This window comes from Diaphorina citri, unplaced genomic scaffold (assembly GCF_000475195.1).
Source record: "Diaphorina citri unplaced genomic scaffold, Diaci psyllid genome assembly version 1.1 scaffold1116, whole genome shotgun sequence".
Taxonomy (NCBI): domain Eukaryota; kingdom Metazoa; phylum Arthropoda; class Insecta; order Hemiptera; family Psyllidae; genus Diaphorina; species Diaphorina citri.
This window is the reverse complement of record NW_007378545.1, coordinates 65,155-79,374: the sequence shown is the minus strand read 5'-3', so window position 1 is coordinate 79,374 and position 14,220 is coordinate 65,155. Positions and strand designations below refer to the sequence as shown.

At 38.0% G+C, this 14,220-nt stretch overlaps 2 protein-coding genes and 1 long non-coding RNA gene across 3 annotated transcripts; all 3 read left to right on the top strand.

Moving 5' to 3' along the window:
- Positions 1-837: 837 nt before the first annotated feature.
- LOC103514287 (acidic leucine-rich nuclear phosphoprotein 32 family member B) lies at positions 838-3,669 on the top strand. The gene is made up of 2 exons (XM_008479157.2): positions 838-980; positions 3,068-3,669. Exon 2 carries the CDS (start codon positions 3,313-3,315, stop codon positions 3,667-3,669), a length of 357 nt encoding a protein of 118 aa, XP_008477379.1. The 5' UTR covers positions 838-980; positions 3,068-3,312.
- Positions 3,670-3,785: 116 nt separating this feature from the next.
- Positions 3,786-11,220, top strand: LOC103514283 (zinc finger protein 91-like). Its single transcript, XM_026827312.1, has 4 exons — positions 3,786-6,183; positions 6,363-6,561; positions 6,651-6,836; positions 10,319-11,220. The coding sequence occupies exons 1-4, from the start codon at positions 3,917-3,919 to the stop codon at positions 11,132-11,134; spliced, it is 3,468 nt and encodes a 1,155-aa protein (XP_026683113.1). The 5' UTR covers positions 3,786-3,916; the 3' UTR covers positions 11,135-11,220.
- On the top strand, positions 7,777-10,123 carry LOC113469530. The gene is made up of 2 exons (XR_003392902.1): positions 7,777-8,038; positions 8,593-10,123. It is a non-coding gene; the product is annotated as an uncharacterized LOC113469530 (long non-coding RNA).
- Positions 11,221-14,220: the final 3,000 nt, after the last annotated feature.

Here is a 14,220-nt window from a genome sequence, read left to right as displayed (position 1 = left end):
TAAAAGAACTCCCCCTCGAGCCAAATCTTAATGGGTTTTTAGGGAAAACATCACATTCAGTGGGAGTTTTTCTGTAGGTAAATAAGTAGAAAAAAATACACTAAAACTAAACAAACACAAACAACAATCAAATACAGTAGAAAAAAAATAATAAAATGAAATATAAAAGGAAAGCAAAAAGTAATAAAGAGTAGTAAATATTGAGTTGATTGTTATAAATACATATTTTAACAATAGAGTGTGCAAAAAAAAAAATAGAAAGTAAAAAAAACAACTCATCATCCAGGGGAAAATTGAAGGAAAACGACGACGCGTCGGGCGCAGAATCTCCTGGCTGCACAATTTGAGAAAATGGACCGGAAAAACATCCATGGAACTATTTCGCATAGGTAGCTGTAAACAAAATCAAACTTGCCAAGCTGGTCGCCAACATCCGCAACAGATAAGGCACTACAAGAAGCTGTGCTAACTTGCTTATTAGGTAGGTAGGTCAGCTCCCATGGCGTAGCAGCCTAGCTGGCTTGGAGGGTAGCGCGCCTGCTTGTAAGCACTCGGTCTCGGCTTCGAAGGTTCGTTTTCGGAACGACTCTCTATCATGTTCTTTTATTTCGGGACAGTAATGTTTCCGGATTTACAGTCCCCGCTATCTCTCTCTAATCGAGTAATCCCTTCAACGCCCTTCATAAAAAAAAAAACGGGTCAGGGTCCTACATAGGGTCCACTTACCATAAAGAGTATGGATGTAAACGGACCTTCAAACGTGGCTCGCTTCACACACCTGTTGCGTACGTAAACAAAAATGTAAACAAACCAACTTCTCACACATCAAAATTTCAATGTCCGATTTTCTCTTTTTGTGATTTTTTTGTCAAATAAAATAGGTAACATTTTAATCTAGTTTTAAGCTGTATTTAATCCGTTTTTTAGCTGTTTTTAAGTGCCTTTTCGAGGAGAATTCCATGCGGGAAGAATTTTCGAAGGTAATTGTCTATTTTTATGAGTAAAAGTTACGTTTTTAGTTTTTACGAAACGAACGCTCATCAGGTGGCTGGTAAAACCTGTGGAGTGAAGACATCGTCAGCTGCCATTGTGACCAAATAGTTCCAGGCTGACCACTTGGTGACATTCAGACCTTGTCCCAATGTGTCGTAAAAGAACTCCCCCTCGAGCCAAATCTTAATGGGTTTTTAGGGAAAACATCACATTCAAAGGGAGTTTTTCTGTAGGTAAATAAGAGGTATACCTACTCTTTGTTTATCATTATCTGATAAAGAATAGCAATGCAGAGGCTAGATGGGTTCCGAATTCTTTTGGATTGATGGGGATTTCATGGGATTTGGCTACTGGAATGTCATCACAAGATGTTTTTATCCATCCGAGTATTTTCAAATTATTGTCAGCTGCCATTGTGACCAAATAGTCCCAGGCTGACCACTTGGTGACATTCAGACCTTGTCCCAATGTGTTGTAAAAGAACTCCCCCCTCGAGCCAAATCTTAATGGGTTTTTAGGGAAAACACGTTCAATGGGAGTTTTTCTGTAGGTAAATAAGAGGTAGGTATACCTACTCTTTGTTTATCATTATCTGATAAAGAATAACAATGCAGAGGCTAGATGGGTTCCGAATTCTTTTGGATTGATGGGGATTTCATGGAATTTGGCTACTGGAATGTCATCACAAGATGTTTTTATCTATCCGAGTATTTTCAAATTATCAATTTTTGGTCAGTTTGGGTTAGTATCCAACCCATATGGGACCCAGAGCCCATTTCTTTCTTACATAAGAATAATAACAGTGCTTTCTTTATATTCTTCAAATGAGACTAACAAGTTAAAGTACACCAGCAATACGCTCTACTATTATTGTAATCAAACTCCAAATTATTGACTATATAAACAATCTGGATGGGATGCCTCAATTGTGATACGAACCCGCAAGCACATGATTACCAGCCGAGCGTCTTGATCACGACAAGCAGTTTTCGTTTATCAGTTATCAAGCTCTCGTAATGGAGTTCTATTTCCATTCTGGATTCATATGAACTTGTGGAATGTCAAAAAATATATATACATATACCTAAGTCAAAGATACTAGTACTACTAGTAGGTACTTCTTCAAATTGAATGGAGGAGTTGCAAATGGGTAAAAATTATAAATAAATGGTCAATTCCTATGTAAAAAGTTGGGAAAAATCCAAATCTGAGGTCAAAACTCGGAAAAAATAACTGTAAAAGGTCGAAAATTCAATTTTTATAATGAAAAAGTTTAAAGATTTGTGACGTCAGACTTAACGCAGTTGCTATTTTTGTCCGCTAGGTAGCGCCACTATGCAAGCACGCTAGCGGCGGAGCAGAAAGAACTGCGCAGAAACGTATGCGCACAAACACATTAATGCGTTGCCTGCGAGGGAGCTTTGCTCGGGACATTTGATGTGACGTCATCGCCTACGGGAGCGTATGCCGTGACGTCAAAGTTTACGATTTACCGGTATTTTTTAAATCGATTTATCTCGGGATCTAGAAGTCGTAGAAGAAAAAGAAAAATTCCGTTGGTCCTCATTTTTCCTGCTCTATGACTTTGAAACACCACCCAAGTAAGCGCAACTGATCTATTAAAAATTGAATTTTTGACCTTTTAAAGTTACTTTCTCTTAGTTTTGACCTCAGATTTGGATTTTTCACAACTTTTTACGTAGGAATTGACCTTTTATTAATAATATTTTCCCAATTGCAACTCCTCCATTGAGAAACTAAAACTATAACAAGATTGGCTAAAGATGACCAGGAATTGACCTTTTATTAATAATATTTTCCCAATTGCAACTCCTCCATTGAGAAACTAAAACTATAACAAGATTGGCTAGATGACCATTTTGCCTAGCAGAATATTGATCATCTAATGGTATTTTTGTTCTTTGAGGAATTGACCTTTTATTAATAATATTTTCCCAATTGCAACTCCTCCATTGAGAAACTAAAACTATAACAAGATTGGCTAAAGATGACAATTTTGCCTAGCAGAATATTGATCATCTAATGGTATTTTTGATCTTTATTATTTTCACAGGAGACTAGGTGATGAAACATTTCCTCGTCCATTGATAACTGTTGGCTACACAATGCATGAGTCAAGGAGACTAAACCAGATCATTGTGGGAGTAAGCAATTTGAATTATAAGCCAATCTTCTCTTCTTAGCAAATGTCCTTAAGATTTTACCAATGAATTAATTTTATTATTCAAGTGATTAGTGATGTAGTTTTTACCATTGTTTCTACTAATTATTCTAGTTTTAATGTGTATGTGATCCATTATGATGGATGCGGAACATGCTGAGATTTCAGCAAAAAGAAAACATGAAGACACTGACAATGACTTGGTCAGTGTGAAGAAAATAAAGACAGAAGTTGAAGAAAGTGGCCCTCAGAATGGTGAGGTGACTGAGGAATCAGTTGGTGAAGGAAAACAACTGTCCAATGGTTTAGACCAAAGTGAGGATGAATCATTGCAAGGTTCAGATGCTGATAAGACTCTACTGAACAATAGTGGAGAGCTTAGTGAAGATGAGAGTGGTTCTGACGATGAAAACGATACTGATGAATCTGACGAGGAAAGTGGAGAAGAAGAGGAAGATGAACATAATGGACTTATGCTGATAAGACTCTACTGAACAATAGTGGAGAGCTTAGTGAAGATGAGAGTGGTTCTGACGATGAAAACGATAGTGATGAATCTGATGAGGAAAGTGGAGAAGAAGAGGAAGATGAACATGATGGACTCATGCTGATAAGACTCTACTGAACAATAGTGGAGAGCTTAGTGAAGATGAGAGTGGTTCTGACGATGAAAACGATAGTGATGAATCTGACGAGGAAAGTGGAGAAGAAGAGGAAGATGAACATGATGGACTTAAGATAATGTGTGATGATGATGAACTGGGAGAAGAAGAAGAGGACAATGGTGAATATCATCTCCTGGAAGATGAAGATATTGGATTAGGTGTAGAAGCATGTCTAGGAGATGAAGATGATGACTTGGAAATGACAAATGGGATGGAAAGTTTATTTTCAAACAATCCTTACTCCAATGATGCAAACACTGACTTGCAGTGTAAGAATTGTTTCAAAGTATTTGCAAGGAAATCCTACTTACGGGGTCACAGCTGTTCAAAAGATTTGCAAATCAACAACAAGGCACTCAAGTGCAAATACTGCAACAGACGATACTCACACAAAATCAATTTGAGACTTCATCTCAAGCTCCACAACAATCCAAAACAATTCCAATGCCATGTTTGTCTCAAGTACTTGTCATCAAGTAGTAGCCTCAAAGTTCATGTCAAAACACATTCGAATGAGAAAGCATTCAAGTGTGAGCATTGCTCAACAGCTTTCAACCAGAAAGTTCATCTCAATGATCACATCCTCAGTCATCACACCAAGGTTCGTCCTTACAACTGTCATCTGTGCAATAAAACCTATGTGTCCAAGAGTGTACTTAAGAAACATTTGAAGAAACATCTCGGCCTCTATAAGTACGCCTGTGAGGTTTGTTCAAAACGGTTCTTTGAGCGATCTGCTCTCAAGAAACACATGAGGACTCATACTTCGAATTTCCCGCTCAACAAATTGAAAAGTGAAGAACCACTTCAGTGTCATGCTTGTCTTACGTATTTCCATTTCAAGTACAAGTTGATCACTCATCAGATGTTGGAACACGGCCTTTGTCGAGAAAATGAAACTTGTTACCAATGTCCATTGTGTGATATCAAGTTTAATATTAGTGCCATGGATGATAAAGAACCACTTCCCCCTTCAATCAAACAAGAGAAAATATCAGAGCAAGAGACAAGTGATGATAATGACCATCTTCCTATCCAAGTCAAACAAGAGAAAATTTCGGACCTTGAGAGCAGTGGTGAACCAAATTCAGAACAGCAAACCACTGTAAACAACTTGGTTGAGCCAGACTACCCAACGCATCTGAATGACCATAAAACGATATTTGCCAACCTGAAAATCACGACCGCCAACATGCAAATGATTATCAGTGAACACATCAAGTCCCATGAATATGTTGAAAATCACATGTGTGAACTTTGCTACAAAGTGTTTGAGTCTAGAGAGAATCTGATGCGTCATTTGAAAATCCATGACGATAAGGAGAGCAAACGGTTCAAATGTGAACAATGTGACAAGAGATTTTCATCAAACGCTGAGCTGAACAAGCATAGCAGTGCAATTCATCAACGACTCAAACTTCACGAGTGTGATCTCTGTGGCAAGAATTTCTCACAGAGGAATAATCTGAAGCGACATTTAGAAGAAGTACATCGGACAGATGGTATGAAGTTCGAGTGTTACGTGTGTAGCAAGGTATTAGCGACGAGTCATAGCTTGAAACGACATCTCCTCATTCATAATGGACCCAAATATACGTGTGAAATATGTGCCAAAGAATTTACACGTGTCTATGAGCTGAACATACACAAGAAATTACATGAGGATGAAAGTGTGGCTAATCAGCTCAAATGTGAATTCTGTGGCAAAGTCTTCTTGAAGAAATCCAACTTGAAAGCTCACATAGAGAACAATCACCTGGATTACAGTTGTCTGGAGTGCAAGGCTGTTGGTGAAGAAATCTCGTTTGACACGAAGAAAAATTTGCTTCTCCATTTGAAGACGAAACACAAGAATGTCATCAGCAATGTGTATTTGACGTGTCTCATTTGTTTTAAAACATTCCTGACGGAAGTAGACCTCGGTAAACACACGAAGATGCATATGGATGATAATCAGATCCAGTGCCGATTCTGTAATAAATATTTCTCGAGAAACTATAACCTGAAACAGCACATGAAGACGTGCACTAAGAATGTATCTAATGGCATTCTGAACTGTGATGATAATGAAGGAGAATATAATGGACATGGCAGTCATGAGGAGAATGAAGATGATGAGGATTATGATGACATGAATGAGATGATGCTCGTACCAGTAATCAAAATGGAACTGAAAGAAGAAAACGAAGAGAATGAGGACAGGGAAAATCAATCCGAAGAAGAAAACTACACCCCTGTCCCGGAAGTTAGTATTAAAAGGGAAACTGATCCGCTCTCTGTGGAAGACATAATCAGCGCTGGTGAAGTATCCATCACACCCATTCCACAATCCAATACCAATAAATGGAACTGAAAGAAGAAAACGAAGAGAATGAGGACAGGGAAAATCAATCCGAAGAAGAAAACTACACCCCTGTCCCGGAAGTTAGCATTAAAAGGGAAACTGATCCGCTCTCTGTGGAAGACATAATCAGCGCTGGTGAAGTATCCATCACACCCATTCCAAAATCCAATACCAACAATCATGGCTCGGGTTCCACGAATAACACCCAAGCCAACAAGATTATCCAGTGTCACATATGTTTGAAAACATTCGCCAAGAAGGACAGCTTGAAGAAACATATGAAGGTATTCCACACGTACATTTCGCCTGACGCTATCAAAGAGGAGTCTGGTGAAGGGAAACCCAACATCCTGGAAGTTATCTTGCAGGAGGGCAAGGTGCCCAATAACAACGCCATCATTCAGTGTCGGATCTGTAGCAAGACATTTAACCAAACATCCTGGAAGTTATCTTGCAGGAGGGCAAGGTGCCCAATAACAACGCCATCATTCAGTGTCGGATCTGTAGCAAGACATTCACACGCAAGGATAGTCTGAGGAAGCACATGAGACGCTTCCATATTATCAATGATACCAACGTGAAGAAAGAATTCACCGAGGGACAAATCAATCGCAATATGCTGGATGTGATCCTCAAGGAAAGTGGTCATGAGATCAAGAGCCGCATTCCGTGTGAACTTTGCTACAAAACCTTCACGAGGAAAGATTCGCTTCGGAAGCACATGAAGATCTTTCACACTAGAAGGAACCCAAGCGCCAACTCAGGGAACTCAGGAACATCCGCCCCACCCGCGGTGAAATTAGAACAAAACGAAGGAGAAAAAGTGGAAAACAGTACCAGTGTGGAGAACAGTGCCAATGTAGAGAATACCAGCAGCGTGGACAATAGAACCAGCGTTGGTCCCGTTGTACTCAGGGAACTCAGGAACATCCGCCCCACCCGCGGTGAAATTAGAACAAAACGGAGGAGAAAAAGTGGAAAACAGTACCAGTGTGGAAAACAGTACCAGTGTGGAGAACAGTACCAGTGTGGAGAACAGTGCCAATGTAGAGAATACCAGCAGCGTGGACAATAGAACCAGCGTCGGTCCCGTTGCGGTGATGTTTCAAAGTCATAGAGCAGGAAAAATGAGGACCAACCGAATTTTTCTTTTTCTTCTACGACTTCTAGATACCGAGATAAATTGATTTAAAAAATACCGGTAAATTGTGAATTTTGATGTCACAGCATACGCTCCCGTAGGCAATGATGTCATAATTCATGACTCAACGGTTTTTTGTGCGCAAGCGTTTCTGCACATTTTGATGTGAAATCTGATGTCACAACTCTTCTCATTAGGATTTTATATATGCCTGCTGAGGGCGAAACGTGGCCAGACGTCAAATAAAGCCTTTGACACTGTGTTAATTCTCAGTGGTAAGAACGGCCGTAAATACATAGGTTTTCTAATCCCTATATACATATACTTGATGTACTTAATAGTGCTTATTATTTATATATAAATAAATGGTCGATTCCTATGTAAAAAGTTGGGAAAAATCCAAATCTGAGGTCAAAACTCCGAAATAATAACTGTGAAAGGGGTACAATCTTCCTTTCATCCTACAACTAACTCTCCTATCACACAGCACTCCACTCAGCTTTCTCCAATTCATCCATCCACACTGCACTGCACTCTTAATAGTGCTTATTTATATTGCTCAAATAGGACTAACGAGTTCCTTTATCCCAGCAGTAAGCTACTCCCATTATTGTGGTTAAATTGACAAACAATGCTGATGATGAAATTCCATATATCAGCTAGGCTCGAACCCACACCCTCCTGATTACCAGACGAGCGTCTTGACCACCGAGGTAGGATGTAATGAAAGCAAATACCAGGATTTGCAGGCAAAAGTTCATTGTATGTTAGAAAAGATAGGTACTCGGGTTTTCAATACCAAATAGAGCTAATTGAAATTTTTTTTCTGTTTTTCTCGAGTTGGAAAAAAAAAAGTTTTTACTTGACTGAAGCAGGAGTACTTTTTTTCCTTCGTTTGTTCATCTACCTAGATTTTTTTTTTTTTTTTACTCTTTTTCTCCCTCTTGAAGAACCTCATTTAAAATCAGGGACTTTAAATGGACATGAAGGGACTGTGTGATTTAAATAACAAATGGAGGTCTGAAGAGACTGTAAAATTAGTGCTAAAAACTTACACTCTTTTGGAATTCAAACCCACGACGTAAAAACAACCCGGAATTTGCTTCCGGCAATACATGGTTACCAAATTCTTCTTTGATGGTACAATTGTTTACATCGCCAGCCTAGTTAGCTTGGAAGGTAGTGCGTCTGCCTTGTAAGCGCTAGGTCACGGGATTCCCACGTGGGACTTATTTTATCCTGAAGGGATAAAGTCTTGACCACCGAGGTAGGATGTAATGAAAGCAAATACCAGGATTTGCAGGCAAAAGTTCATTGTATGTTAGAAAAGATAGGTACTCAGGTTTTCAATACCAAATAGAGAGGCAACTAATTGAAACTTTTTTCTGTTTTTCTCGAGTTGGAAAAAAAAGTTTTTACTTGACTGAAGCAGGAGTACTTTTTTTCCTTCGTTTGTTCATCTACATTCTACCTAGATTTTTTTACTTTTTTTTTACTCTTTTTCTCCCTCTTGAAGAACCTCATTTAAAATCAGGGACTTTAAATGGACATGAAGGGACTGTGTGATTTAAATAACAAATGGAGGTCTGAAGAGACTGTAAAATTAGTACTAAAAACTTACACTCTTTTGGGATTCAAACCCACGACGTAAAAACAACCCGGAATTTGCTTCCGGCAATACATGGTTACCAACTTCTTCTTTGATGTTACAATTGTTTACATCGCCAGCCTAGTTAGCTTGGAAGGTAGCGCATCTGCCTTGTAAGCGCTAGCCCGCGACCTAGCGTGGGACTTATTTTATCCTGAAGGAATAAGGTACGTTCTCGAAAGGGCTGGTTTTTTCCTATCCTGTCTTCGCTTTCGGGACGATAAGACCCTAGCAGTTACAGTTCCCTCTAGCAAACCTCTTCAAAAAAAAGTTACCATCAAAATAAATAAATGAAATTGGTTGAAAGAAATGTTGAATAAACAAAAGATGAAAAGAAAAAAAAAAAAATCCCCACCTTTTTTTACTGGTTTCATTTTACGTGGCAGGATTCTTAGAAATGAGCTCTTTCACCCAACCGCTGAAGCTTTTCCTGGCCTTGACGTGAAGTTGTCTAACTTTTTACTCTTTTTTTTCCAACTTGAGTTTTTTCCCCCCAACTCATCCCTTTGTTGGATAACTTTTTTTTTCCTGTCTACAATAGTGAACTTTTGCCCCTCACAGCTAAATTTATTCACCAATAAGTTGTAGATTTTTTTCTCCCTCTCGTTTCGAGTGGGTTGTACGATTTTTTTCAATATTTTTCCCATATACATATGTACGACTTTCAGGGAGTTGGTTTGTAAGTTTTACCACATCTTTTGCTGAAATATGTTTCCTTCTTTGGGAGAGAATGTCAAATTGACGTTACAAAAGTAGTACAAAAAGCTTTATTTTTTATTTAATTAATATATATATTTTTTTTTTTTTAATTTTCCGAATCTCCTGTCTGAAAAAAAATGTCTTCCTTTTTTGTATGTCGATTTTCTTCTTCCTTTTAAAAATAATAATACCTAATAATAAAATATAAAAAAAATAGGTACCATTTTCAATATTTGCTATTCCGAGATTTAACTAGGCTGTCTGTCAATTTGGAACTTGGAATCACCTTTTCATGGAAATTACCAAGGATATTATGATACCTACGAAGGGGAAAATTGTTGCCAATCGTGCACCACACTTGTTACCAGAAAGAGTATTGGCTCTGTTTAATTATTGCCAACATACTGTAATTTTTTTCTTCACAATAATAAATTTAATATGTAAAAAAAAAGTTACAATATTCCAAGTTACATAAAATGAAAACAGACTTATACCCTATTTTCACTATTTTGTTTTTGCATTTCCATATTGTAAAATTCCAAGTTTCTGCTCAAAAATGCATAATAATGATAATATAATGAAAATTTGCCATTCCATTATTTTTTTGTTCCCATAAGCAATCACACTGTGCATTCTAAATTATGAGATCAAGAGCCGCATTCCGTGTGAACTTTGCTACAAAACCTTCACGAGGAAAGATTCGCTTCGGAAGCACATGAAGATCTTTCATACGAGAAGGAACCCAAGTGCCAACTCAGGGAACTCAGGAACATCCGCCCCACCCGCGGTGAAATTAGAACAAAACGGAGGAGAAAAAGTGGAAAACAGTACCAGTGTGGAGAACAGTACCAGTGTAGAGAATACCAGCAGCGTAGACAATAGAACCAGCGTCGGTCCCGTTGTCCCTATTGATAGAATACCATGCACGCTGTGCGACAAAACATTCACTAGGAAAGACAGTCTCAAGAAGCACATTCGCATCTTTCACACACAGAATCAACCGCAACACACGAACGTCATCGAGGTGGCGCTCGGTGCGCGAGCGAACGCTGCGTTCATTGACCGCATCCGGTGTGAGCTATGCGACAAATCCTTCACTAGGAAAGACAGTCTGAAGAAACACAACCGAATCTTCCACGGTGGTGCGGATCCGAAATTGATGGATGAGCAGATGGCGCGCGGGAGTGCTGACTTCCTCGAAGTAGTCCTCAATGAGGATGGCGAAGGAGAGCCAGTCAGCATAACCAATGAGATCCTGTGCAAGATATGTAACCGGACGTTCACGAGGAATTATAATCTGAAGAAGCATATGAAGACGGTACATAAGATTGATGATAATGAGCCGTACTTTGCTTATGAGAACACGGAGTATGATGAGGAAGAGGGAGAGATGGAGGGGGAGGAGTTTGGCAGTTTGAGCAATAGTATGTTGGAGGTGATTATTAGAGATGATGAGCAATAAGATGACTGATAACCCCTGTATACATATGAAATATGAAGTATGAACCACAATGAGATGTCCCTTATCCCTTGGTCAAATGAGTGCGGTTTGTCTCGCTGGAGGACGTAAAACTGAGACAAAGCCAGCCCTGTGAAGCCACAGACAATAACACTGGCTCTTTTGAGGGTACCTGAATGGGACTATGGTCAAGTCCGTCTCAGGAAGTTGGGTACAACGACATAATTATGTACCTGAATATCCCTCATCTGACCCCTACAATTTAGGGGCCCTTAGCTAGCTCTCTGGCCTTGATGACACCTCTTGGTATCCTCTTAATGGGATAGTCTATGGACTCACAGCTTTTCTCTGGAATAAACCTGAGTATGCGGACTCTTTAGAGGTGCTGCAGGTTAATTTTAGAGAAACTGGGGAGGTTGAAATATACCAGTGAGGGTACTTCTAGGTTCCATCAAGGCCAGGGTATAGCAGCTTGGGCAGGGGAAAAAATACTGGTCACAATAGATCTACAGAGGTCGCAGTGTTAATTGCATACTCTCTTGGGAGAGGAGCAACCAGTCCCATAATAAATAAAAAAAAAAAACCTAAATCAAACTAAGATATTAATGGAGTCCATTCTTTGATGTCTTAATTGTGGTGATTATTTTATTAATATTAGATACCTATATTGAACATTCTCCTTCTAATATTTACATACCATAACGACTTGAGCTTTTTGAATCCATTTTCCTTTTTTACATTTTTTCCTCAAAGTTTTAATGTTGAAACTCCAAAAGTGCTTTATTTAAATAAAAAATATTTCAGGACAATACACTTAAGTAAATGGGTTATGTTTAATTTTAATGTACAAAGATTTGTAAATAGGATGAATGTTATCAATATTAATTACAAAGAATTACAATTAATTATTTTTAACCAATTTTTGTTTTAATTTATTTTAATAATAACCAACATTGAAAATAACCACAGAGAAAAATAGAGGGGGTTGTACCAAGATGAATGTTATCAATATTAATTACAAAGAATTACAATTAATTATTTTTAACCAATTTTTGTTTTAATTTATTTTAATAATAACCAACGTTGAAAATAACCACAGAGAAAAATAGAGGGGGTTGTACCAGTAGATATTTTTGCCCCTAACCTGCTCAAATTAGAAGCAAAAATTGATTTAATTGTTGCTAGTTTGATCTTTTAAAAGTTAAGTTTAATGAATGATTGCATTTTTGTATTTGTGACAGTTATTATAAATTTTTTGCGACCATATTGTTAGTATTAAGTTAATTGATCCCATGTACTTGTACCTTTACCAGATATAAATACAGATTATTTTATTTTAAAAAATAAATGGTTTTATTGTTTTAATTATTATTTTTCACTTTCTATTATAATAAGTAAGTAAAGACAAACTTGTACTATGTAATGAGAAAGTATTTAAATAGGTAATAGGTCCAAATTTTCTGGAAATATCCGATTTAGGGTCTGCTGACTTCTAACATTTTTCTTTTTCTTTTTTTTTTTTTTTTTTTCATTCATTGAAATTCATTCCAAGGTGTAATTCTCCTTCATTCCAAGGGCAAAATAAAATACTTCGTTCATCGTTCGCAAAAAAAAAACATCTCTTCTTCACATCTTTATAGCAAGGGAAAGGGAGAGATCCCATGTACTTGTACCTTTACCAGATATAAATACAGATTATTTTATTTTAAAAAATAAATGGTTTTATTGTTTTAATTATTATTTCTCACTTTCTATTATAATAAGTAAGTAAAGACAAACTTGTACTATGTAATGAGAAAGTATTTAAATAGGTCCAAATTTTCTGGAAATATCCGATTTAGGGTCTCCTAACTTCTAACATTCCAAGGTGTAATTCTCCTTCATTCCAAGGGCAAAATAAAATACTTCGTTCATCGTTCGCAAAAAAAAAACATCTCTTCTTCTTTATAGCAAAGGAAAGGGAGAGGGTATGTAAGAAGCTTTTTCATTACCGATTCATGGCACGTCATTGACTTTTAAATAATTACATCAGAAATAATACTTACGTTTGGGAGGGGATTTAACTGGAGGGGGAATTTTGAGGGGAATAGGGCGGAAGTAGGAAAGGGGGGGAGGTTTAGGGGTGAGTGGAATAGGGGGAAGAGGGGATGGAAACGGAAAGCTGTGCTCGAGATGTTTTTTGTGCCGGGGCGCGGCATGTTTCATGAATCTCATGTTGGATAATAAAACATTTGAAAGTCACGCGAAATGGGGCGGTTCGCGAAAAGGTGTGCAGTTTTTACTTTTTTTCTTCTTCTTCTTTACTTTGAGAAATTGATTTAAAAAATCAACTTGTTATGTTTTGTGCCCGGGGCGAACTTTATTGTAAACTGATAAGGTTCGTTCTCGGAACGGCTGGCTTTCTGATAAGGTTCGTTCTCGGAAGAACTCTGAGTGCATTTTTTTTTTTGTCTTATCTTCCCGAAATCGAAGAGAGAAGGAAGACAGGATGGGAGAAAGCCAGCCGTTCCGAGAACGAACATTATTTGTTCAGGATTAAATCCGCCCCGGGCGGAAATTGAACCCGCGGCCTAGCGCCTACAAGGCAGACGCGTAACCAACCAAGCTACTAACTAGGCTGGCGGTTTTTGGTTTGATTTTATTTTGTTCGGGTTTTTGAAATAGGTGAATTTTTCACTTACCTACGTATAGTATATCTAACTTAAAACTGCATTCATTAGTTTTGTAATGAGAGCCACCGCCGAATTAATTTTGTTTAAACATTAGGAGCTTGGGAGAAACGGAGAGAAGGCTGAAACACCAAATGAATTTTAAATTCTACATCTACAGGGTAAAACGTATTGAAATCCTATTTCTGATGTCTGTTTTCTACATACCTATGCAGGGCTGAAACAATGAAACATGGAAAATTCAAGTTTAATCTTTACTTTTTGGAGTAAGTAATCTGAGTTCAGAGTTTTATCCCAAGATTCCCAAGGGCCAAGTTGAGATTCTGCGTTTGACAAGTGAAGTAAGACAAGTACCTACAAGTGAATGTGATGCGTTCCAAGTTCCAATCCAAACCAGTTCATTGGACCCCTCTCTATTCT